The 22,507-nt window shown below is 36.9% G+C and overlaps 1 protein-coding gene across 7 annotated transcripts in view; it reads left to right on the top strand.

Annotated features, from left to right (window-relative positions):
- ASPM (assembly factor for spindle microtubules) overlaps nt 1-22,507 on the top strand; it is a 30,468-nt gene that overhangs the window by 1,732 nt on the left and 6,229 nt on the right. The window contains exons 2-22 of one of the 7 annotated variants that reach the window (XM_055814969.1): nt 73-216; nt 593-1,904; nt 3,816-3,917; nt 4,632-4,778; nt 5,637-5,882; nt 6,040-6,107; nt 6,650-6,791; nt 6,870-7,000; nt 7,679-7,854; nt 7,955-8,100; nt 8,181-8,266; nt 9,484-9,699; nt 10,571-10,787; nt 10,874-11,019; nt 11,130-11,258; nt 12,634-12,828; nt 13,620-18,245; nt 19,688-19,837; nt 20,163-20,329; nt 21,252-21,411; nt 21,934-22,143. In XM_055814969.1, coding sequence (XP_055670944.1) covers nt 73-216; nt 593-1,904; nt 3,816-3,917; nt 4,632-4,778; nt 5,637-5,882; nt 6,040-6,107; nt 6,650-6,791; nt 6,870-7,000; nt 7,679-7,854; nt 7,955-8,100; nt 8,181-8,266; nt 9,484-9,699; nt 10,571-10,787; nt 10,874-11,019; nt 11,130-11,258; nt 12,634-12,828; nt 13,620-18,245; nt 19,688-19,837; nt 20,163-20,329; nt 21,252-21,411; nt 21,934-22,143 — 8,916 coding nt within the window. The remainder of the gene's footprint in view (nt 1-72; nt 217-592; nt 1,905-3,815; nt 3,918-4,631; nt 4,779-5,636; nt 5,883-6,039; nt 6,108-6,649; nt 6,792-6,869; nt 7,001-7,678; nt 7,855-7,954; nt 8,101-8,180; nt 8,267-9,483; nt 9,700-10,570; nt 10,788-10,873; nt 11,020-11,129; nt 11,259-12,633; nt 12,829-13,619; nt 18,246-19,687; nt 19,838-20,162; nt 20,330-21,251; nt 21,412-21,933; nt 22,144-22,507) is intronic. The other 6 variants (XM_055814972.1, XM_055814973.1, XM_055814974.1 and 3 more) reach the window with 6 other exon arrangements.

Genomic DNA, 22,507 nt, shown 5'->3' on the forward strand with positions numbered 1-22,507 from the left:
GATTGCTTTATCTGCAATGTTACATAAGCATACCTAAGTGCTAGGTATTAAACGTTTCCTTTTCTCCAATAGTCAGGACAAAGACTCTTTGTTTCTGTAACATGGACACCATTAGAAGAAGGAAAAGTCAGAGAACTGGTAACTTTTGTTATTAATGGCATTGTAAAGCATCAGGCTGTGCTTCTGGGTGTTGCTGAGCAGCCTCTGAAGAAAAAGGTGAGTGTGTGTTTGTTATGTGTCTTAATTCTATTACTTTGGTGTAGCTGACATGTTTTCCTTTATTAGTAGAAGATTCAGTGAAGGCGAACTGAACACTGAGAAATGATACTGTCTATGGGATCACCCAATGTCTTCAAATTTTTTCAGCTGGGTTGGAAAGTAGATACTGGTACATTACAGCTTAGAGAATAAAACTAAAACGTGACCAAAAAAGCTGTTTTCAAGCCTAGAAATAACTTAATGGTGGATTTTGGACTACGTGTTATTTTTACGGTGTTTTTAGACTTTGAATGAATACACTGGTAACGTTCACTTTTGCAGACAACTACTTGGAAAGTCAGCATACTAATTTCTATTTATGGCTCTTTTTCAGAAGAGTCTTTGGGATGCTATAAAAAAGAAAAGGTCTTCAGAAACATCTGCTTCAATAAAAGTTAAAAGAAGTACTTCAGAAGTTAAAAATGTTAATAAAACCTTTCAGGTTTTCCAGAAGGTGGATAGACATAGAAGCCCACTTCAGCCATGTGAAAATCAGAACACAGTGCAAAATAATATATCCCCAGGAAATGACTCTTTTCTTGGCTCAGAAAATAAATTGCCTATATCTCCTATTGCACCAGTGCTGGAAGAACATTGTAGTACTGTTCGCACGCCACTTGAAATGAGAAGATCTACTGCGTTCTCGGATATTGCTACTGCTGTAAATGAGAAGTTACTGCCTGAAATAGACAACTGTAACGAGCACAATGAATTAAAATCTGAAAGTGCCTACAATTCTGCTGGATTAGCACAACTTAACTGTATACCCTCACTGTTTTGCAGTCCAGAACACTCACCATCTGTGCCTGTTGTAAGTACAAGGAGAATTTTAAGTCCAGATTCTTTTTTAAATGGCAGTTTTCAAGCGGATATAGATACAATAGAGCAGCCTGTTCCAATTCTGTCACCTGATCAGTTTGTGAAAGACAGCTTGTCAGATAAGCAGTCAAAGACTCCTGAGATCGAGGGAGCTTTAATATCGTCTACTGCAGAGACTTACATTGTAAAGGAATTCCTGCCCTCAAGATGGAAAGAAGATGGAGATGTAGAGACAAAACCATATGTTCATATAGAACACAACTTAAATGAAGTCTTTGAAGTGCATAATGTAGAATCACAGGTACTTAATTATGAAAAACCCAAAGAAAATCACTTCAATTTTCCTTCTACAGAGGAACTTCAGACTCACAATTCTCGGAAAGAACAACCAAAAAAGCGTCCAGTTCTTTCTGCCACTGTGATAAAAAAGACTTCTGATGCCGCTGAAGAAAAAAGCATGAAAACTCTCCAGCCAAAATCTAAAAAATGCCTTAGTAAAGTGATAACAGAATGTGCTAATGTGGTGCCTGTACATACAAAAGCAGAAATATCTAAATGCCTTCCAGTTATAGGTCCCGTTTCAGCTGAAAAGAAGTGTCACAATGACAAAGTAAATTCATCTCCTACTGGATCAACTTCTTTGTGTCGTAAGAGGAAGAGTGATTTTTATGCAGAAAATAGTAGACTTACAGCTCCAGTGCACGTGGAAGAAGTGGAAAGAAAAAGAACTCATACATCTAGTGCAGACAATAAAATGCATGTTACTATGAGACCATCAGCGTTCAAACCCACAAACCGAGAGCGAGTAGGGCAGAGGAAGAAAGGTGGTGAGCACTGTTTCCTTCATTTACCACTTACTGAAAGAAGCCTTCTGAGATTTGTGTAACAAACTGAACTATCTAGCAGTAGTCAGGTATACTCCATATCTGAAATGTGGGCCTTTGCAGTTTGTTAGACGTTATTTGCATTTTAAAAATTTGTAAACTAGGTCAGAGTTTTGGTTATGTAATTGACTTTAAATTTACTTTTTTCTTTTGTGAACCTTGTTAATGACAGTAACATGAAAAGTATCTGACAGTTCTCGAGCAGAGCCCTTGTTATGTAATTTGAATTTATTAGAAACTGCATGAGATTTGTCATATGTATGCTTAGCACTGTGAATATTTGGCTCCATTGCTGTGGTCACATGTTTTCAAATAGGCAGTCCCCAAACCTGCCTGCTTTTTGCTATCTGTGGGTATCTTGTTGGCAGGTCATGTGTAGGTCTTTCTGCCTTTGTAGTTTGCCAGTACTTTGTTGCTTGAAGATCAGAAGCTGACTTCTTCTATTTCAGCGTATTTTGGTTTTTTAAAATGTTCCATTCCCACATATGCTCTGGAATACAAAAAGGATGAGGGTCTGTGCATTTAATTTGCAGAATCTTCATGCAGTCCCTGCAATTTAACAGGAAAAAATCTTCATGGCTTTTAGATGAGAATAACATATGCTGCTTTCTTCAGTTCAGATTATCTCTTCTGTTACCTAGATTTGATCTGGGGCTTTCAGTAACATGCTTTGGTTTCAGGCTTTTTAAGACAGTCTATGTACAAGCATAACATGCTAACAGTGTTAGTGTGCAGCAGGAAAAGCTGAGTTATCCACCAGGTTATTTCTATTCATCCATTAGGGTAAGGATATATGGGCCGGACAAGGGAGTGTTCTGTGAGCCCAAAATTACTTAGGTGACTTTTAATCCTAGTTGTGAAATGATGCCAGCTTTGAGTTATGTTCTTGACAATTTTTCTCAAGAAATACAACTTGTTATTGTTTTAATTGCACAGGCATTGTCTCTAGGCTTCACAGAGAAAAATCATATTTCACTACTAGAGGTTAACTTTGAAATGCCAATCATTAATTTAATCCATTTGAGGTCTTTACTGAAATCTTTATTATTAGGATGTATCTAAAATCTATTAGAAGTGCTTGAGAGATTGGAGTGACTTCTTCACTTCTCTAGAAGTGAAAATTCCATGAAAAGCACTGCTTTGGCTAAGCAGGAGGGTGCAGGCTGTAATTTATGATCTTACCTTTTTTCTTTCTGAAGTATCATCTTGTCAGGGGGTATCAGGCAGCCACCGTAGTCCATCTGCAACAGCACACTATTTTAGTCCTTCATTTGGTGTCAACATAAAAAGTTACTGTGCTAAAAGTGTAAACTTTTACATGTCGAGAGTTCAGACAGCCTGGATCTGCACTTTTTCCTTGTGTTTTAAGTCCTTCTACCAGCATGTAGTGGATAAAACTTAATTAGCTAGTGCCTCGATGCCTAAACTAACGCAAGTCAGGCTGCCCAGAAATGAATATTCATGCAATATGCTATCAAACTGTGGGAAGAGGTGGGTCAAGCCCTAAAATTCATACCTCTTACCCCAGATGTTTATAGAATACACTTTCACATGTTCTAATAAATGTTTTTACCAATTAGCTTAGTGTTTCTAGCCATAGGATAATGAATTGCAAACAGTACATTTCCATAGTATGGAAGAACTGTGAAATACAGTAGCATTTATTTACTTAACTGTTTTTCACTTTTAATTGTAGTTAGACTGGTTTGCTTAACTTCTTCCACCAAGAGGAGATTGTTGGTATTTTGTGTGGGTTCATGGGGAATTACTCTAGTTCCATGCTTTGTAGGCGAGAGAACCTGAATACATTTACTTTCACTGCCACCGTTGATATGTGTGTGTTAATGCTTGTAGGTTCTTCACTTCAGAAAGCATCTAAAACTACCAAAAGAATTAGTAAACCCATCCCTGGATTGGCCCAATCTCACCTGACATTTGTGAAACCACTGAAAACAGGTAGGCAGGCTTCTGGGGGTCAGTAAAACAGCATACACTGAGCTGAAGGTTGCAGTTATACTACTGGTAGCTGGTAAGACCCAACTGGTTAGAGTTGAGATTTGTACCTACAATGAATCAGTATCTAGTAGAAGAACATACGTAACCTTTTGTGTTCCGTTTTGACTGCTCGTAATAAAATTGGTTGCTATGCGTGACCAGCTGAAGGTAAATACCACTTTCCTCCATTTTTACCTGTTAAGCGTAAAAGCTACAGTACAGATGTGTTCCCAGCTGACTGATGGTTATCAGTGAAATGCCTCTTCCATATCTGATACACAGAATATCTAAGAAGAGAAAACTTCTTACCAAAAAGATACTAGTTTTGCAGAGCTAATAATACTAAGTTGATCTGATCAGAAAAATGCATCTATAAAAAGGTTTTTCCTGGATATAATCCAGCTCAACTTGGTTTTACCCTGAGATGTGCAATGCAAATGGCCTGGGTTCTAGAAATCTTGTCTTTGTTCTAGTGCTTTAAAAACTCAATCTATGTTTTGTTGCTGAAATTTATTTAATGGTGGCTGATCTGCAAATCACTGAAGATGCTAATAATCTGCTTTTTTTCTGCTGTAGTGCTATATGGAGTGCCAAATGTTAATCCTTTCCACAATGAAATGTATATTGGTTATCAAACATTTCAAGAACTACAGAGACTTTTTTTTTTTTTTTCAGCCATTCCTAGGCACCCAATGCCTTTTGCTGCTAAAAACATGTTTTATGATGAACGTTGGAAGGAGAAGCAGCAACGAGGTTTCACCTGGTGGTTAAATTTTGTACTCACTCCTGATGACTTCAGTGTAAAAACAAACACCTCACAAGGTAAGAGTACAAGAATTTTCACTTTGTCTCTTAATGTTCTTAAACATTATATAATGTACTTTATAATATTAGTGAATAGTAGTACTAGCTTAAGACTAGTCCCAGCTTGTTACTTTAGTTTGTGTAACATCAAGCTCTTAGGGAAGACTAGATTTTTAGTGTTTAATTCTTACGTATCACCTGTGTTTCCCTTTTTAGTATTTGACTTAATACTATGGTAATCACAAAACAAATGTTTGGTAATGCTTCAGTAGCAGTTATGCTAGAAAATATGGAATATGGTAAACCAAAAGCTGTTCTTACATTGGAGAAGGGCAGTCCATCCCAGTAGAGTTTTATAACCCTTTTCAGAGCCCTATATTCCCCTTGTGATAAGTGTGGATGGTGCACTGTTCACGCCAAGCACAGCATCCCACACACCTGAATGGGGAGTGTGCTCTGCAGCAAGAAAATACGCATTGGAGCATGTGGCTGTGGCAATTCTCAGTGGGTGTTGAGTGGGGAATCCCTACTTACTGAGAAACCCTATAGCTGTCACTTTACTAAAATAATGGTAATGTACTTTTTCCTCTGTCTTTTAGTTTCAGTCTAAAAATCTGAAGATGGTACAACTGATCTTAAAACCGAATTCCTTGCACTGCTCACTTATGAAATAAGCATTGTTATATTAAATATTTGACTAATATGTATGTACTTGACAATACATGTTTAGTGCAACAGGTGATAAGCTTCCTGAGGGATAAAATCATTAGTCAGAAGAAAAGAACAAAATGTGAACTTAGAGAGGAAAAAAAATGAGTTGGACAAAGTGACCTTTATTTGGGATGTAAATGTATACTTTTGTGTGTGTTTAAACAGTAAACGCAGCTTCTCTTGTCTTGGGACAAGAGAAACTCCATAAAACCAGTATTCCTAAAGCACCGACAAAGGATGAAGCATCTCTAAGAGCTTATACGGCTCAGCGTAAGCTGAATCAATTGCGACGTGCTGCTTGCCGTTTGTTTACATCTGAAACAATGGCTAAAGCAATCAAGAAACTGGAAATTGAGATTGAAAGTAGACGTTTGCTAGTTCGTAGAGACAGACACCTCTGGAAAGATGTAGGTAAGAATACTAGAACTTTGCATCCTCTCTTTTCTTGTAAGTAGAAAAAGGATTATTCACATGCTAAGTTGATATAATCTAAAGTTGGTTGATAGAAATCTTTGCTATAAATACAAAGTGTTTGCTGAATATAATATTATAAGCTGCTCTCTTGCAGGAGAGAGACAGAAAATCCTTAACTGGCTTTTATCTTACAACCCTTTGTGGCTGCGCATAGGTCTGGAGGTAAGTGCAGAATTTATGGTCTATAATCAAAGTTTAAAGGACATTAGCATATTTTTTTAGTAGGGGATGTTTTGTATTTTCTGTGTTACTAATTCAGGTAGGTTCAATTTAGTTGTAGCATGTTTACGTCACTTTTAAATTATTACAAAAGACTTGCTTTACCTTATTAAATAGGAAAATATTTACTAAAGGAAAATGGAAGTTAACTCCCTGAGCAAAAACACAACAGCAGTTTCCTAGTAGTTTCACTTTTCTTTACTAAGCTGGAGAAAAATGCAATTGTTTGAAAGTTCTGCATCTGAAGATGCCATCAATCAGGATGATCATACATGTTTTGAAATGAGACTTCAGAAATTTGCTTTGGTTTTATCCTTCAATGACTGGTTTGAAAAATGGGTGGGTTCTTAGTGATCAGTTACCATTTACTACTTCAGAATTTCAGTAATGTATGGTATTCAAAAAAAACCTCTTAGTATTTAAGGTAATTTTTTAACTGTTCTGCTTTTTTTTTTTTTTTTTTTTTTCCCCTCCTTTCACATCAGACTGTTTATGGAGAACTGATAGCTTTGGAGAGTAATAGTGATGTTAGGGGTTTAGCAATTTTTATCCTTAATCGCTTGCTTTGGAATCCTGACATTGCAGCTGAATACAGACACCCCACTGTGCCTCACCTTTACCGAGAAGGTAACTACTACTTCCAAAAATAGGTTATTTTTGGCACTTTATTTTTGAACACACTCTTAATGGGTTCTGTTGTTTTAGGTCATGAAGAAGCTCTGTCAGAGTTCACACTGAAAAAATTACTGCTGTTAGTTTGCTTTCTGGATTATGCCAAACGGTCCAGAGTGATTGACCATGACCCTTGCCTGTTCTGTAAGGATGCAGAGTTCAAGGTAAGAGAGCTGTGATTTGATGTCTCCCTCCAATATTGTCCTAAGACTCAAAGTAGAATTTTTATTGTATTTTTTTTATCTGACCATGTACTTTTCTTAAACAAATCTTGGCTGTTCAGCCTTTTACATGAACATTCTCAACACATCTCGCAGTCATGCAAAGGAATTCCCAAGGAAATGCTGAGGTGTTGATCCTGTAGGAAGGACTCCGTTATCTTGTGTTATCTGGCTTCCTTCTCTAAAGCTAAGCTTCTGCGTTATTTTTAAATATTGCTCTAGCGTACTGCAGCTGATCTTAACTGTAAGTTTGGTGTTTTCTGTTATTTTGCTGTGATAAGAAAGATTATGGAATGTTCGTCATACAAAGGCTTTTACGGAGAAATATGCTATGTTCAAATAAAATCATTTTTCTTTGGTTTGTATTGTGTAGACAGACTGAGAAAAAAGCATTCCTGAATTTGACGGTGATTTCAGTGACACGGTAGTCGGGTATGATGAAAATTAAAGCTGTGTGAACTGGCTAAAAATAAATAAAATTTATCATTTTAAATATTAGGCAAGGAAATGTGGAATGTAGTTTGGAGGACAAGATGAGAATTATATTCTGCTTGACAAATATTGTTAAGATTTATCTCTTTTTTTTTTTTTTCTTTTTTTTTTTTTTTTTTCCCCCTTTAGGCTAGCAAAGACCTTCTGCTTGCATTTTCTCGGGACTTCCTGAGTGGCGAAGGTGACCTTTCCCGCCATCTTGGTTTCTTAGGACTACCTGTCAGTCATGTTCAAACTCCACTGGATGAATTTGATTTTGCTGTAACAAATCTGGCTGTGGACTTACAGTGTGGCATTCGTCTTGTGTGCGTTGATACAGAATTACTTTGAACTATTTATTCTCTTTTATATAATACTTCATATGGGCTCAGCCAAGGCATTAACCTGTGAAATTCCCTTTGATAGGAGAACAATGGAACTTCTCACCAAAAACTGGAATCTTTCAAAACAACTGAGAGTTCCTGCAATAAGTCGTCTACAGAAGATGCATAATGTTGACATTGTTCTTAATGTCCTTAAAGAGCGAGGAATTCACTTGAAAGATGAAAGTGGTAAGGCCTAGAAGTCCAGGGTTATTCTAAGTGTGTTGGAGGTCTAGTGCACACTTTAAATTCCTTGTTTTATTTGATAGGTGCTTCAATTGACTCCAGGGATATTGTAGATAGACATAGAGAACGAACATTAGCACTCCTGTGGAAAATTGCCTTTGCCTTCCAGGTACTATTCAATTACTTTGTTTGTTACTAGTTACAAATGAGCGATAATGAAGACACCAGTCTTTCAGGAATGTTTGTTGTCTGTGAAAGCCTCTACTAATCAAATTTTAGACTGAGAGGTGCTCAGCTTTATATGTTCAAAGTGCCATGCAAACTTTACCTGTATGTGCTAACTGTTCTCTAACGATACCGTTTAGATAACGTGCTTTTTCTTATGTAATTTCATAGAAGATTCTGGAAAAAACGTAACTTCTGAGTTTATGCTGTATGCCAACAGAACTGATAATTCAAAGTGAAATAATGTTGGTCTCAGACTGCTGGTGTAAGCCCTTACTAACTGAAAAGACGTTTTGAGGTTGCGCTGACAGACAGTTACAGAGTAAGCTCTGAAGCTATAGCTCTTCTACTTTTTTCCATCTGTCTGAAACAGTCAGTTTGAAGAAACATTCTTGAAATAAGAATGAAGACTTCTTAAGCATTTATGCAATGGCATTTCAAAGCTACTGGAAAAAATTAGTAGAGGAGGCAAAAACAGTTTTCTTAAGACTGTTTTAAGAGTTAACTGAGTCAGGTAGTCTTTTGAAAATAAGTATCCACAGAACTATCAGAGAGCCATAAGAACATAGTAAAAATCAAATGAATTGTTTTCTTTCTTAACTACTGTCACAGTATTGAGTAGTTGCCTTCCTCTGGTTAGTTCTCCTGATGCATGTGTGGGTCACAGTTGCATTATTTTGATTAAAGAAATAATTTCAGTGAGCTTTATCCAAGCCCTGTGGATATGCTAATTGTTCTCCAGATCTTCTTAGACCATCACAGCTCGAGTCCCCTTGAGTCCCTTAAATGAGGAGTGGTGCATGGACTCAGTCAAAATGCAGGCGAGACTCTGAAATTGTTTCTTCTGAAAGTATGGTGAACTTACACAGGCTGTTACAGAGATTTTCTCTGTTTTCCACAACTATTAACTAATGAACTGTTCTACACAGAACAGCAGGAGTGTTCTTTTATCTGAAGCAGTTGGTAGCAGACACTGCTACCTATGCTGGAAGATCCAGATTATCCACTACTGATTCAATGTGGCCGGTCCTGCTGAGTATTGATAGTAGTTTCTCTTTAAAATGCCATATCTAAAGCCTCAGTGTCCAGCTGCTGTAATGCATGACATGTCAGACTGTTGGTGACATAAATAAAATCTTTTTTTTTCTTTCTTCCTAATAGGTGGACGTTTTTCTTAATGTGGAACAGTTAAAAGAAGAAATTGAGTTTTTAAAGAATGTACACAAGAAGAAAACAAAACTGGGTGCTCTCAAGACTTTTCCAAATTGCTGTAGAGTACCAGATAATAGTAGTAACTTCTCACCTCAAAGATATAGTGAAAATGTGAAGCTGCTGATGGCATGGGTTAATGCTGTTTGTGGATTTTACAATATCAAGGTAACTAGTTTTGTGTACACTTCAGTAAATGCATCCTTTACTGTCTAAAGAATACTTACTCGTTATAGAGCAGAATTCTTCAAGCTATCAAATATCTAGTAGCAGCCAACGGTAATTTGTTTTAAATATCCTTCTGGACTTTGTTTAATCTGATTTGAAATAACCGTCTTTTTGTGGGTTTAGCTGCAGCTCTCTTTTTAAACAAATTTTAGCGAAAGGATCTCCCCTTGCAGTTAGTCTTACACATAAAAATGCCTTTTTAAAGTGGAACATTTTTTGTGGAATATGAGGTTGTTTGAGTGTTGGGTTTTTTTTAACAAACATTTCTCCTAAAAGTATTTGTACATAAAATTTTCACCATTTATATGATCTGTGAGAGTTAAACTACTATTTCGGATAAGGGGAATTCTTGTCCTCAAGAGAGGTGTTTGGGACATGTTTGTTCCTTCCAAAAAGAGAAGCCCTGTTCAGAGACTTGTCTCTGGTCAGAATACAGTCACACCTGCTAGTTTTTCTGAAGGGTAAAATAAAGCACTTAATTTCTGAACTTGCATCAGTCTTATTATGCACTATCTTCCTACTGTAAAGGTATCTAAAGAAGTTTCTTCTGTAGAAAGATTGCTTTCTTTTTGGTTTCTTAAATGTTTCCCTTGGAGATTCAGTCTTAGTGATTCACACTTCGTTTCTGGTTTCTCAGAGCTATATGTCACTATATAGTGAATGTTCACTAGCTGCATAAATTTTTGTTTAAAAAAATTTGCACTTGGTCACTTTCAAAGGTACAAGATAACAAATTCTGTATCCGCTTTCTAGCAATTGACTGGTAACAAAAATTCAAGGAACTTGTATCTTATTGTATTTTATTGAACAGGTGGAAAATTTCACAGTGTCTTTCTCGGATGGTAGAGTATTATGTCATTTGATTCATCATTATCATCCATGTTACGTGCCTTTGGAAGCTGTGTGCCAACGTACAACTCAAACAGTAGAATGCTCCAGAACTGTTACGGTGGGATTAAACTCTTCCTCCTCATCCTCTTCAGAGTCAGATACTTCTGTAAATGTTATGGAAGAAATGTTTGACCAAGGTGAGTTATTTGATGCACAGAAGTTCATGATAAATCTATTTATTTTGGGCACAATCTGATTTGACAAACACTTTCTCTGTACAAAGCTACAACTGCTGCAGTCCTATACAAGGAACTCTTGGACAATGAAAGGAAAAACTTCCAGCTGATCAATGCTGCAGTTTCTGACCTAGGTGGAATACCAGCAATGATTCATCACTCAGACATGTCAAATACAATTCCTGATGAGAAGGTAAGATTTTTTTTCAAGTTGGATGTAAACATCCAACTGTTCTGCTCGCTTGTCAGTGTGGGCTGCTCTTCTGTATAGCCCTTAACTTGTTGTGTTCTGTGTTTATATAGGTTGTTATTACCTACCTATCATTTCTGTGTTCGCGGCTTCTAGATCTTCAGCAAGAAGCTAGAGCTGCACAATTAATTCAGTCTGCTTGGAGGAATTACAGGCTGAAAAGGGAACTGAGACTTTCTCAGGTACTCTTTGTCTGCGCAATGTTTATAGATTCTGGTTTGAGAAATACTAAATAAAGAATATAAATGTATTGTTTGGAGTATACAGGTTTATTAGAATAATATTGGCATTTAAATTAGTAAGTTCCATTTTTAGTACCAAGGACGTATATTTTGATAGTGTAATCTACTAAAACCCACTTTCATTTAAGACTTTTCTGAAGTAACTACATTTGTTTAAAGGCTGCTATTCTTTCTTCTGTGTTCTTAAGGCCTTTTACTAGTATATCAAACATAAAATAGTTGCACTGCTTCCTTAAAAAGGGAGCAGTTAATTTTTAATTCCTATTAATGTCTACAAGATGAAGAGTAATTAAGCTTCTGCATGAATTTACTCTTTTTGTTCAGGAACTAAACTGCACCAGTGTTTTGAGTTGAATCTCTTGAGTTCTGGTGTTTTGTTTCTTGCTTTTCTAGTTACACCAGATCTTGTGATGATTTTAAAACTATGGCACCATTAAGGTTTATAAATGCTACCACTGTGTCTGAGACACATATTATTCTATGTTGGAGCAGTGTTCAAGTGAAATATCTAAGAATCTGTGGTGTAGAAGGGGGCAGAGGTTATATTTATGTAGTTTTTTTCATCTCCAGTTTCTTTACCGTATAAAAACTATACAGCCGTCATAATGATGACAAAACATTCCCTTCATAAATGTTTTTAAATATTTGTAAAGATGCTGGTAGGTGGAGGGGGAATCAAAGCCTAAGCATTGCACCATTGTTTTTTATTTAATCTTTCAATGTGCGTATGTGTACTTTGCCCTATGGTAGGATAGACAGTAGGGTTCTGATAAGATGATCTAAATATTGACTGTTTACATTTGTTAGCTGCTCTTTCTTTTTACTTTGATGTACATAATTTTGTTATTATACTCTCTGGGTTACTACAAAAACGCTGGATGGTATGTGCGAAGAAAACTCTAGGCTAGATGGACATGAGCTTGTATGGCTCTCTTTATACTCTTGTATTATTTAAATATAGCTGGAAAGCATTCTAGAATGCTCTATTAGTAAGGGTATTTAAAAATCTTATGAGAATTCTTAAAATTGAGGCTTAATAATGGGTTTCTTAGGAGTGCGGAAGAATCGAGTATCAAAGAGAAAGAACTGTGAAGGTGGGAGGATGCAGATTTAAGTGATACAACCCTTTTACAAAGAACTCGGTGCTGAAATAAGTGTTCTGTCTCTGAAAAGTTATTTTACTAGAATAAAGAAAAGCTGTGTTATCAACAAGCCTAATTTTTATGAGATTGTTTTAGGTTTTTATTTTAATACAGCAAAAAACTTGAGTGACGATTCTAATCCTGATAGTTCAGTGGAAATTCACTCTTTGTAGGAAAGAGACAGAGCTGCTCAGATAATTCAAAAATCTGCATTAAATTTCCTGTCTCGTCAACGCACACTGAGGAAAGTGAATGCAGCAGTTTCCATTCAGAAGCACTGGAGAAGATACTTAGCCAGGATGATTTTTTTAAATCTGAAAAAGAAAAAACTGGAGGAAGCCAGAAATAAATCTGCCACAGTCATTCAGGTAACATGATCTAAATTGAGATTACACTGTAAGGAAACTCTGAAACCTACAAGAAAAAGGCTTATGTGGGGTCATGTGTTCTGCTTACAGCAATTGGTATCTTCCTGAAAATGTAATACAATTCCTCCCGTCTGCCCCCACCCCTACCCCCACCCCCCAGCCCGTTGAGATATTTTGGTAACTTTCTCTCTTCAGAGAGAATTGGTAATGCACTACTAAATTACCAGTTGTTCCTTCTTAGTGAATATTTTGGTATACCATAAACATTAAAACATTGGACCTTAAACCAGTCAATGTAAGGACTGATCAGATTGTGTTGGCTTGTCTTTTTGCAGCTACTGAACACTACTTAAGCTTTAAAAAAACCCATAAATTACCCTCCTAGTGTTAATGACACGTGCAGTAGCCATGTTCAGAATGGCAGACATTAGTTACTGGTTGGTAGTTGGGCATTTAATTGTTTCTCAAGATACTTTTCCCCCTATTAACCAAAGCTAAATGTTATATTCTTAAGTTTTTGGAATGGAGAGTAAAGAATCATTGGATTATCAAACAGGTTAAAAGGGAATCTTTTGTTGCCAGGGCAAATTTAACTTTGTCCCAGAATTTAAAAAAGCAATGATTCAAGCATTTGGCTTCTGGGTTTTTTTTAACATAGATACTGGGCTCTTCTTCCTGGGGATTAAGTAGGAATAAAGAAATCTTAAAAAGTCTGAAGCTGGTAGTCCTAAATTTAGGCTTAACTTGAGATACCATGAAGGAAATAGTAAATTTTCTGTTTTTTCCTGAAGGCTTACTGGAGGAAATACTCTGCTAGGAGAAGATACTTACAGCTAAGATACTACGTTATTTTTGTACAAGCAAGGATAAGGATGGTGAAGTCTGTTGCTGCATACAAACAAATTGTTTGGGCTACTGTAACAATTCAGTCTCGTCTCCGTGCATCCAAGTTGGCAAAAAAGGATCAGCAAAGATATGAAATCTTAAAGTCTTCAGCACTTACTATTCAGTATGCATTCAGAAGATGGAGAAAATACAAAATGCAACAGAAAATTAAAGCAGCTTTAGTCCTTCAGACTTATTTCCGAAAATGGCAATCTACAAAACTGGCTAAAAGAAAGAGGGCTGCCCTTGTCATACAGTCTTGGTATAGGATGCACAGAGATCGGAAGCAGTATCTATGTATTAAGCAAAGTGTTATCAAGATTCAGGCTTGGTACAGATGTCATCTGGCTAGATGTATTTACCAGGAACACAGGGCAAAAATAATGACAATTCAGCGGTATTACAGAGCTTATAAACTAGGAAAAATTGAAAGAGAGTGCTATTTGCAAAAGCGCGCAGCAGTGATAGTTCTCCAAGCTGCCTTTAGAAGCATGAAGGCACATAAACTATACAGACAAACAAAAGCAGTTTGTGTTGTTCAATCACTGTGGAGAATGAAAAAAGAGAGACTAAGATTTCTACAACTTAAAAAATCTGTTATTACATTGCAGTCACATGTGAGAAAATGCCAACAAGTAAGAAGATACAAGGAGGTTAAAAAGGCTGCTTCTGTAATTCAAACTTGGTATAGGGCATGTGTCGCTTCTAAAACAGCAGCTGCTGCTTTGCAGAGGATGCATCTGGCTGCTGTTGTCCTACAGTCTGCCTACAGAGGAATGGAAGCTAGGAAAAAGGCTCGCATATTGAGATCCGTGATAAAAATTCAGTCAAGTTATCGTGCTTATATTATCCGGAAGATATTTAAAAACTTGAAAGAAGCAACAGTGAAGATTCAAGCTTTTGTAAAGATGAGGCAGGCACGTAAGCGTTACTGTGCGTTAAGGGAGGCAACACTTTATGTCCAGCGAAGGTATCGGTCTCACAGATACACTCTTCAACTTAAAGAAGATTATAGGAAATTGAAGGGAGCTTGCATAAGAATTCAAGCTGTAGTTCGAGGCCACCTTGTCAGGAAACAAGTGCAAAGATGGAAAGAGGCTGCAGTATTTCTCCAGGCATGCTACAGAATGAGAAGGGACAGGCAACGTTATTTAAGCATCTGTAGTGCTGCTGTTGTCATTCAAAAATATTATCGTGCATATGAAAAGCAACTGCGTCAGAGGCAGGAGTTCTTGCAAGTTAAAAAAGCAGCTGTGTGCTTGCAGGCAGCCTACAGGGGCTATAAAGCACGTAAAAAACTTAAACTTGAATATAGAGCTGCTATTAAAATTCAGACTACTTTTAGAGCTCATGCTGCCAGAGTGAAATACAAGGCAATGGTTCAGGCCTCCATTGTGATTCAGAGGTGGTACAGAACTTGTAAGATTGGTAACAGGCAAAGACTGAACTTCTTAATGACAAGAGGGGCAGTGCTTTCTTTGCAAGCAGCTTTTCGTGGCTGGAAGGTACGAAAGCATATTCGAAGACAATGTGTTGCTGCTACTAAGATACAGTCTGTCTTCAGAAGATTCATGGCTCTGCAAAAATTCAGACTTATGAACCGTGCTGCACTAACTCTCCAAAAGCATTACAGAGCCAGTGTTATAGGCCAGAAGCAACGGCAAGAATATGTTCAGCTGCGTAACTCTGTAGTGCGTCTTCAGGCAATATGGAGGGGGAAAACTGTGAGAAAAACAAATCAGAAGAAACATCATTTTGCAACAATTATTCAGTCCTATTACAGAATGCATGTAAATCAACAAAAATATAAGAAACTAAAACAAGCCACTCTAGTGATTCAGAAATACTTCAGAGCTTACTGTATGAAAAAAACCCAGCGTGCAGTTTATCTAAGAACAAAGGCAGCTGTGTTAGTCTTGCAGTCTGCTTACCGTGGGATGATTGTGAGGAAACAGTTGAATGAACTAAACAAAGCTGCTACAACTGTACAAGCTGCCTTCAAATCTTACCTGGTCAAAAAGGACTATGAAAGGCTTAGATCTGCAGCTATAGTAGTTCAAAGGCATTATCGTGCAATTATTCATGGTAAATATCAAAAGCAGAAATATTTGTTTTTAAAAAAAGCCACAGTCCAAATGCAGGCGATTTATAGAGGTGTAAGAGTTAGACGACGAGTTCACTGTATGCATCAAGCAGCTATTTGTATCCAAGCCACATTTAAGATGCATCGTATGAACATAAAATATCAGGCAATGAGAATGGCAGCAATTATAATTCAAAGACAATACAGAGCATTTTTTTTAGGCAGAATACAACGTAAAAAGTACTTGGAACTAAAGAAGTCTGTCATCATCCTTCAGGCTGCCTGTAGAGGCATGAAGGTCCGACAAGATTTAAAAACTATGGATCAGTCAGCAGCAATAATACAGTCTTATTATCGAATGTACAAACAACAGAGGGATTTCAGAAAATTGTTGCTGGCCACTAGGCGAATTCAGCAGTGGCTCCGTGCTTGTAAGGAGCGAAATACTCAATTTCACAACTATATGATTATGAAGAGAGCTGCACTTTGTATTCAGGCTGCGTTCCGTGGTATGAAAACAAGAAGACTTATAAGAACTATGAGCGAATCAGCTGAGCTTATTCAAAGAAGATTTAGAACTTTTCTCAAAAGAAAACATTTTCTTTCCATTAAGACAGCTGCTATTGTAATTCAGAGAAAATACAGAGCAACAAAATTAGCAATAATTCAACGTCAAAAATACCTCTCTTTCCTTAATGCTGCTGTTATCATACAATCTGCTTATAGAGGCTTCGTAGTAAGAAAGAAAATAAAACAGATGCATCAAGCTGCTACAGTTATTCAAGCAATGTTAAGAATGCATAAAATTTACATTTCTTATCAAGCTGTCAGGCTTGCTTCAGTAATCATACAGCGACATTATCGTGCTTACAGGGAAGCGAGGCATGTGAGGGAAATGTACTTAAAACTGTACAAGTCTGTGCTAGTTCTTCAGGCTGCCTATAGAGGAATGAAAACAAGATGCTTCTTGAGGAAAAGAAATGAGGCAGCACTTACAATACAGAAAAACTACCGAATGTATAGGCAGTACCACCATTACAAAAAAGTTCAGTGGGCAGCTCAGCTAATACAGACGAGATACAGAGCCAATAACCTAATGGAAATTGCAGTACAGCGTTACTCTTCATTAAAGAAAGCAACAACTTGTGTTCAGAAGGCTTTTCGACATCTGAGAGCAAAAAAACAGCAGCAAGAAATGCACTGTGCTGCTGTTGTTGTTCAGAAAAATTTTAAAGCTTTTAGAGAACGTCAAAGGTATCTCTCTCTCAAAGCCGCTACTCTTGTCTTTCAGAGAAGATACAGAGCCTTGATTCTGTCAAGACAGCAAACTTGGGAGTATCTTTCTCTTCGCCGAGCAACTATTCATATGCAGGCTGTGTACAGAGGTACCAGGGTGCGGAAGAGTATTGAGCATATGCACTTAGCTGCTAGTACAATACAATCAGCCTACAAAATGCACAGAAATAGAAGGTCCTATCAAAATTTGAGAATTGCAGCTATTGTTATACAGAGCTACTATCGGTCCTATATTAAAGGCAAGAATCAACGAAAGAAATATCTGACAATGAAGAATTCTGCTATTGTTATTCAAGCATCATACAGAGGCATGAAGGAACGACAGAAACTGAAAGCCATGCATGCCGCAACAATTGTAATACAGTCCACTTATCGCATGCATGTACAACATAGATACTACAAACAGTTGTGCTGGGCTGTCAGAGTTACACAGCACAGGTTCAGAGCCAAAAGGGCAAAAGACGCTGACATGGAAAACTATGCAAAAATAAAAAAGGCTGTCATTTGCCTTCAGTCCTCTTTTCATGCTAAAAAAGCTAGGCAGTTGTATAAAACCAGTGTTGCTGCATGGTACATACAATCTTTCTTCAAAATGCACGTAGAGAGGAGGCGTTTTCTTGAAAAGAAAGCAGCAGCAATAATGATCCAGTCTGTGTTCCGATGCCAAAGAACAAGGAGTCGCTATAAATTGATTCAGAGTTCAGCAGTTGCTATTCAGAGATGGTACAGAGCATGTCGCAAGGCTCGTTTACAGAAAGCAGAGTATTGTGCTCAAAGACAAGCAATAGTAATTATTCAGTCTGCCTTCCGTGGTATGAAAGCAAGAAAAAAAGCAAGACAGATAAGAGCTGCAAGAAAGATTCAGTCTTTTCTTCAGATGGCTGTGCAGCGTAAAAGATTTATTCAACTTAAAACAGCAGCTATTACATTACAAGCCTATTACTTAATGCATAAAGCTAAATCACAGTATACAAGCTATAAAAAAGCAGCAGTTGTTTTACAACGATGCTACCGGTCCCACTTGACTGTGAAATACCGAAGAACAACTTACTTGCAAACCCAGAGGAACATTATCATTGTGCAGGCTAGAGTCAGAGGATTCATTGAAAAGAAGAGGTTTTGCAAGATTAAAGAAAGCACAATAAAAATTCAGGTACTTTTGATTGTATAGTCGTGCGTTTTGGGTGTTGGGTTTTTGTGCTTAAGATTACTGCCTTTGCAAGGAACAGTTTAAAGGTATATGTTAAAGCAGAATCAGTTTCTGAAGTATCCTGTATGGGAGATGTGTAACACTACCACAGTGTACTGAAGTGAGTCTCAGTTCAGCTCTGTTTTGCGTGACTGTTGAGGTACTCATCTTAAAAATTAACATTCCCTTTTCCTTGTTTTTCCCCTAGAATTTTACTGCTACAAATGAGTTCTGATACTTGTGTGTGTGTTTCTGTGGTTCTCTTAGGACTATTTTTGTTCTAACTGGCTTTCACCTATATGAATAGTAGCTTAATGAATGTTTTCTTTGATTCAAACGTGAATGAAAGCTGTCTTGACATGGTGAAGTGAGTGGGCACTGGTGCTGGGTATGACATAAGTGGCAAAAAAGGCATGACTGCTACATTCTTCAGGACACATTTAGGAAGGTGCGAGTAGATCAGTCATGTTAGTTCTTTTAGATTTATTAAATGGCTGTAGACTAATTTGAGTACCTAGCTTACATTTTGAAGAGAAATGTAAAGAGAGAAATTACGTTCTTATTGTATGTTTCAGTTGGTACCTTGAGTGGCCCCACATGAAACTTAGTGTGAAACTGTATCTGTGTTTTCTCAGGGGCACTTTTTAAAAGTGGGAAGTATTTAGTTTGTTGTTTCTTTCTTCCATCACTGATGCAATAAAAACATGGTGAGCAAGAAGTAATGAAAATTGTTCTTCATCTCCATGTCGCAAGCTAAATATCCATCCAATGTGAGTCTCAGAGAAGCTTAGAAGAGTTACTTTGAATTGCTTTTTCAATTTTTATTTTTATTTTTTTTTTGTGAGGATGAGGGAGGAAAGTGTATTTCCTTTTCTTTATATTAATTTGATTTGGAAGTAGTGGAAGTACATTTTTTGTTTTTTGTTTTTTGTTTTTTTTTGTTTTGTTTTTGGTGGTTTTTTTTCTTTCTGGGAAAAGCTCTAAGTGATTTTCTGTGGTGGGCTTAGTTTACCCTAAGGGAAGGAGTTTCTCTTCAGTGTAGTATTGGGATGAAAGGATTTTTGGAAATAAATGATCTCTCATAATAATTTCTTAGATTGCTATTACTATCTTGTTGGAGAGCACATGGTCTACTTAACAGATAAGAAAACAAGTGTGCCTTCCTCACCTCCATGTTCTGGGGGGAACTGGCAGCTTCTTAGTTATTTCTGATGGATGTAAATATGATTGCTTAAAAGGTAGGGAAAAAAAATTAATTGGGAAGTTTGAAATATATTTACTTAGACCGTTGTTATTCTAACAAGCCAGTGACTACAGCTGTACTTAAAAATACAGAAGCATCTTCCCAGTCAATACTGCCAGTGCAAGTGGGAAAATATTCTAAGATTATGTCTTTTTCTTTTAAGGCTTTTTTCCGTGGATTTATTCAGAGACAGAAGTACCTTCAGTGCAAGTTTTCTGCTGTGTTAATACAGCAGCGCTACAGAGCCCACCAGATGCGGAATACTGAACAACAAAGATACCATCAAATGAAAAGAGCTGCCATTAGAATTCAGGTACTCCCAGAAGGTGTTTTTTGTTGGGTTTTGTTGTTTGGTTTTTGGTTTTTTTTTAATCTCCTGTATTTGTTTCTTGATGACATGATTATTTTTACAGGCAATAAAGAGAGTGGCATTTGTGGTGTTTCCCTTAATGCATTTCACTTGCTTTAGAAAACATCTTCTAGATGTGAGAAGTTACATATTTGTGATAACTGTAGAGATAGGAATCCTAAAAGCCTTTCATGCTAATTTTAACTTTTCTTCCTTTTAATTTTGCTTGTTCCATTAAACAAACAAAAAAAATCAAATTCTGATTTTTTTATTTTTATATATTTAATAGGCATCATATAGAGGATATAAAGCCAGGCAGTGGGTTAACAGAACAAAAGCAGCACGAATAATTCAAGCCTGGTTTCGGGGCTGCAGAGCACAAAAAGAATATGCGTCTGTGGTGAAAGCTCTATGTGTTATTCAGAGTCACTTCAAAACAAAACAGCAGCGGACCTGGTAATACTGAATTTGGTATAAATTTGTCTAATTTTCAAAGCTTTTATTACATAATTATTTAGTGCTCCTTTGCACTCAGGCAGATGCTTATAGATTCTCAGGTTCTGACCCTGTAGCATGCATGTAATGTGCGTGAACATAGTCCTGTTAATGCAGGTGGGATTATTCTGTTGCAGAAGATATTTCATGTTTAAATATTTTTCTGGAGTGGAAGCTACCTTACGGACTTAAATTTTGTGTATTGGGGATCTAGAAAGAGTAGGCCTTGATCTTTTCTTCACCTACATTTTTTTACAGGAAAGATGTTCTGGATATTGTTAAAATTCCAGCATGAAATTAACAGGATGAAAAGCTACTTTGTTATAATGCATAATGGAATAGTTAAACTACTTTGTGTTTGTTTTGCTGTGAGTTGGTTTTACAATAAATGCTGCTCTAGATCAGCCTGATATCTCATCCAGAACTGTGTCCTCTGCCAGTAGCAGTAGGAGGTGCTGTATGTTAGCGAGTGTGTTAACCTGACCGCTTTCTAAGGTCCTCCCTCAGGATCCATGCTTGTTAGATTATGGATGTTAGAACTTGCATCCTTGCTGATTCCCTTTTATTATCCTTTTATGGACCTGTTGTATGTCAATCCATTTAGTGTCTTTTAAACTGCTGTTTTCCTCCCCAGCCTTCTATGGCCACAAGTTCTTTAAGTACCTGCTGTGGGAAAACAGAAAGTATCTTCTATTTTAAACCAATCTTTCTGCCAGCACTGCTGACTATTCCCTTGTTTTAGTGTTCCAAGATTTGGTTGATAACAGCTCTGCTCTTACAATATTTACCTTAAGAATTTTGTAAACTGTCACTGTTTCCTTAGATTAAAAATGCAAGTGTCTCAAGTTTCCAAAAAAAAACCTAGAATGCATTTTCCTCTTAGGTTTTTGAAAATGAAGTTCAGTGCACTTACCATTCAAAGAAGATGGAGAGCAACCCTTACTGCACAAAGGATTCGACATCAGTTTCTGGCAACCAAGAACGCTGCAGTTAAGATTCAGTTGGCATATAGACGGTACAGGGCTAGGAGACTTTTGAGAAAGGTATGTTTTCACTTGTGCTCTGCTATAACATGGTTTTTAAAGTTTTCAATGTGAGTGTTTTTTGTCATCAATGTGCAGAAGCATAGAAAAGAAAGAAGAGCTAGAACAAAGGTTGTTCAAATCAAAACTGTTCAATCTTCAAAGTATTAACTTTCTATTTGCTTTGAGCAACAAGGTTGATTCTTGTTTTCAAACAGTTCCAATTGTTGAGTTACCCCTGTCTGTACTGATAACAGATAAAACGTAAAATTTTCTGCTGGCTTTTATTGCTTACAAAGGATTAAGTTAAATTGCCCATATTTTAGACCCCATTTAGGTAAGTGAAAAGACTTTCCAAGTTGTGAAAGTGCATTTTATATAAGCTAGTATTGCACGAGTTTGCATGTGTTTCCTATTTTATTTTTGTTTGTTCTTATGATGGGGGGGGAGGGAATCTAGAACTCAGATACAAATGTATATTGATCCGTGACACAAATGAACAAAAGTTTAGTTATCAATGCATTCTTTAAACATCTTTTTCAGAAGCTTCAAGCTGCGTGTTTGATCCAAAAAGCATACAGAAGTTTCAAGGCAAGAAGGGAATTTGTTCAACAAAAAGCTGCAGCTGTAATTATCCAAAAACATCCGAGGGCCTGGCAGGCAGGCAGGCTTCAATTTATGAAATACAATAAAACTAGAAAAGTTGTCATTAAACTGCAGGTATTTATATGGGGTTATTTAGTCAGGAAAAAGGTTGGTATACCTGAAATTAAAACTATTTGTGTACTGTCTCTAGAGCTGGCTGGCTGGCTGGCAAGAAAAGGAAAACCTAATCATTTGTTGTTGAACTCAAATTCTTGTTGAGTGCTTTGAGAATTGGGTGGGTCAGAATAGATGAAAATAGAGTTTGACCCTTTTTTCACAATCCTTTAGTACTAAAATAAGTTTTCATTGTTGAGTGGTTTTTTTTAGCTTTTGAGATCTTTGTGGCTTACCTGTAACTGATACTTCTGCACATACACATACTTAAAATGAAACAATTCTCTGCTATATATTAATGTTGTTGCTTACAATCACTTCTGTGTTATTGTTTAGATTAGAGAGCTAATACTGAGGA

Source organism: Falco peregrinus, chromosome 10 (genome assembly GCF_023634155.1).
Source record: "Falco peregrinus isolate bFalPer1 chromosome 10, bFalPer1.pri, whole genome shotgun sequence".
NCBI classification, from domain to species: domain Eukaryota; kingdom Metazoa; phylum Chordata; class Aves; order Falconiformes; family Falconidae; genus Falco; species Falco peregrinus.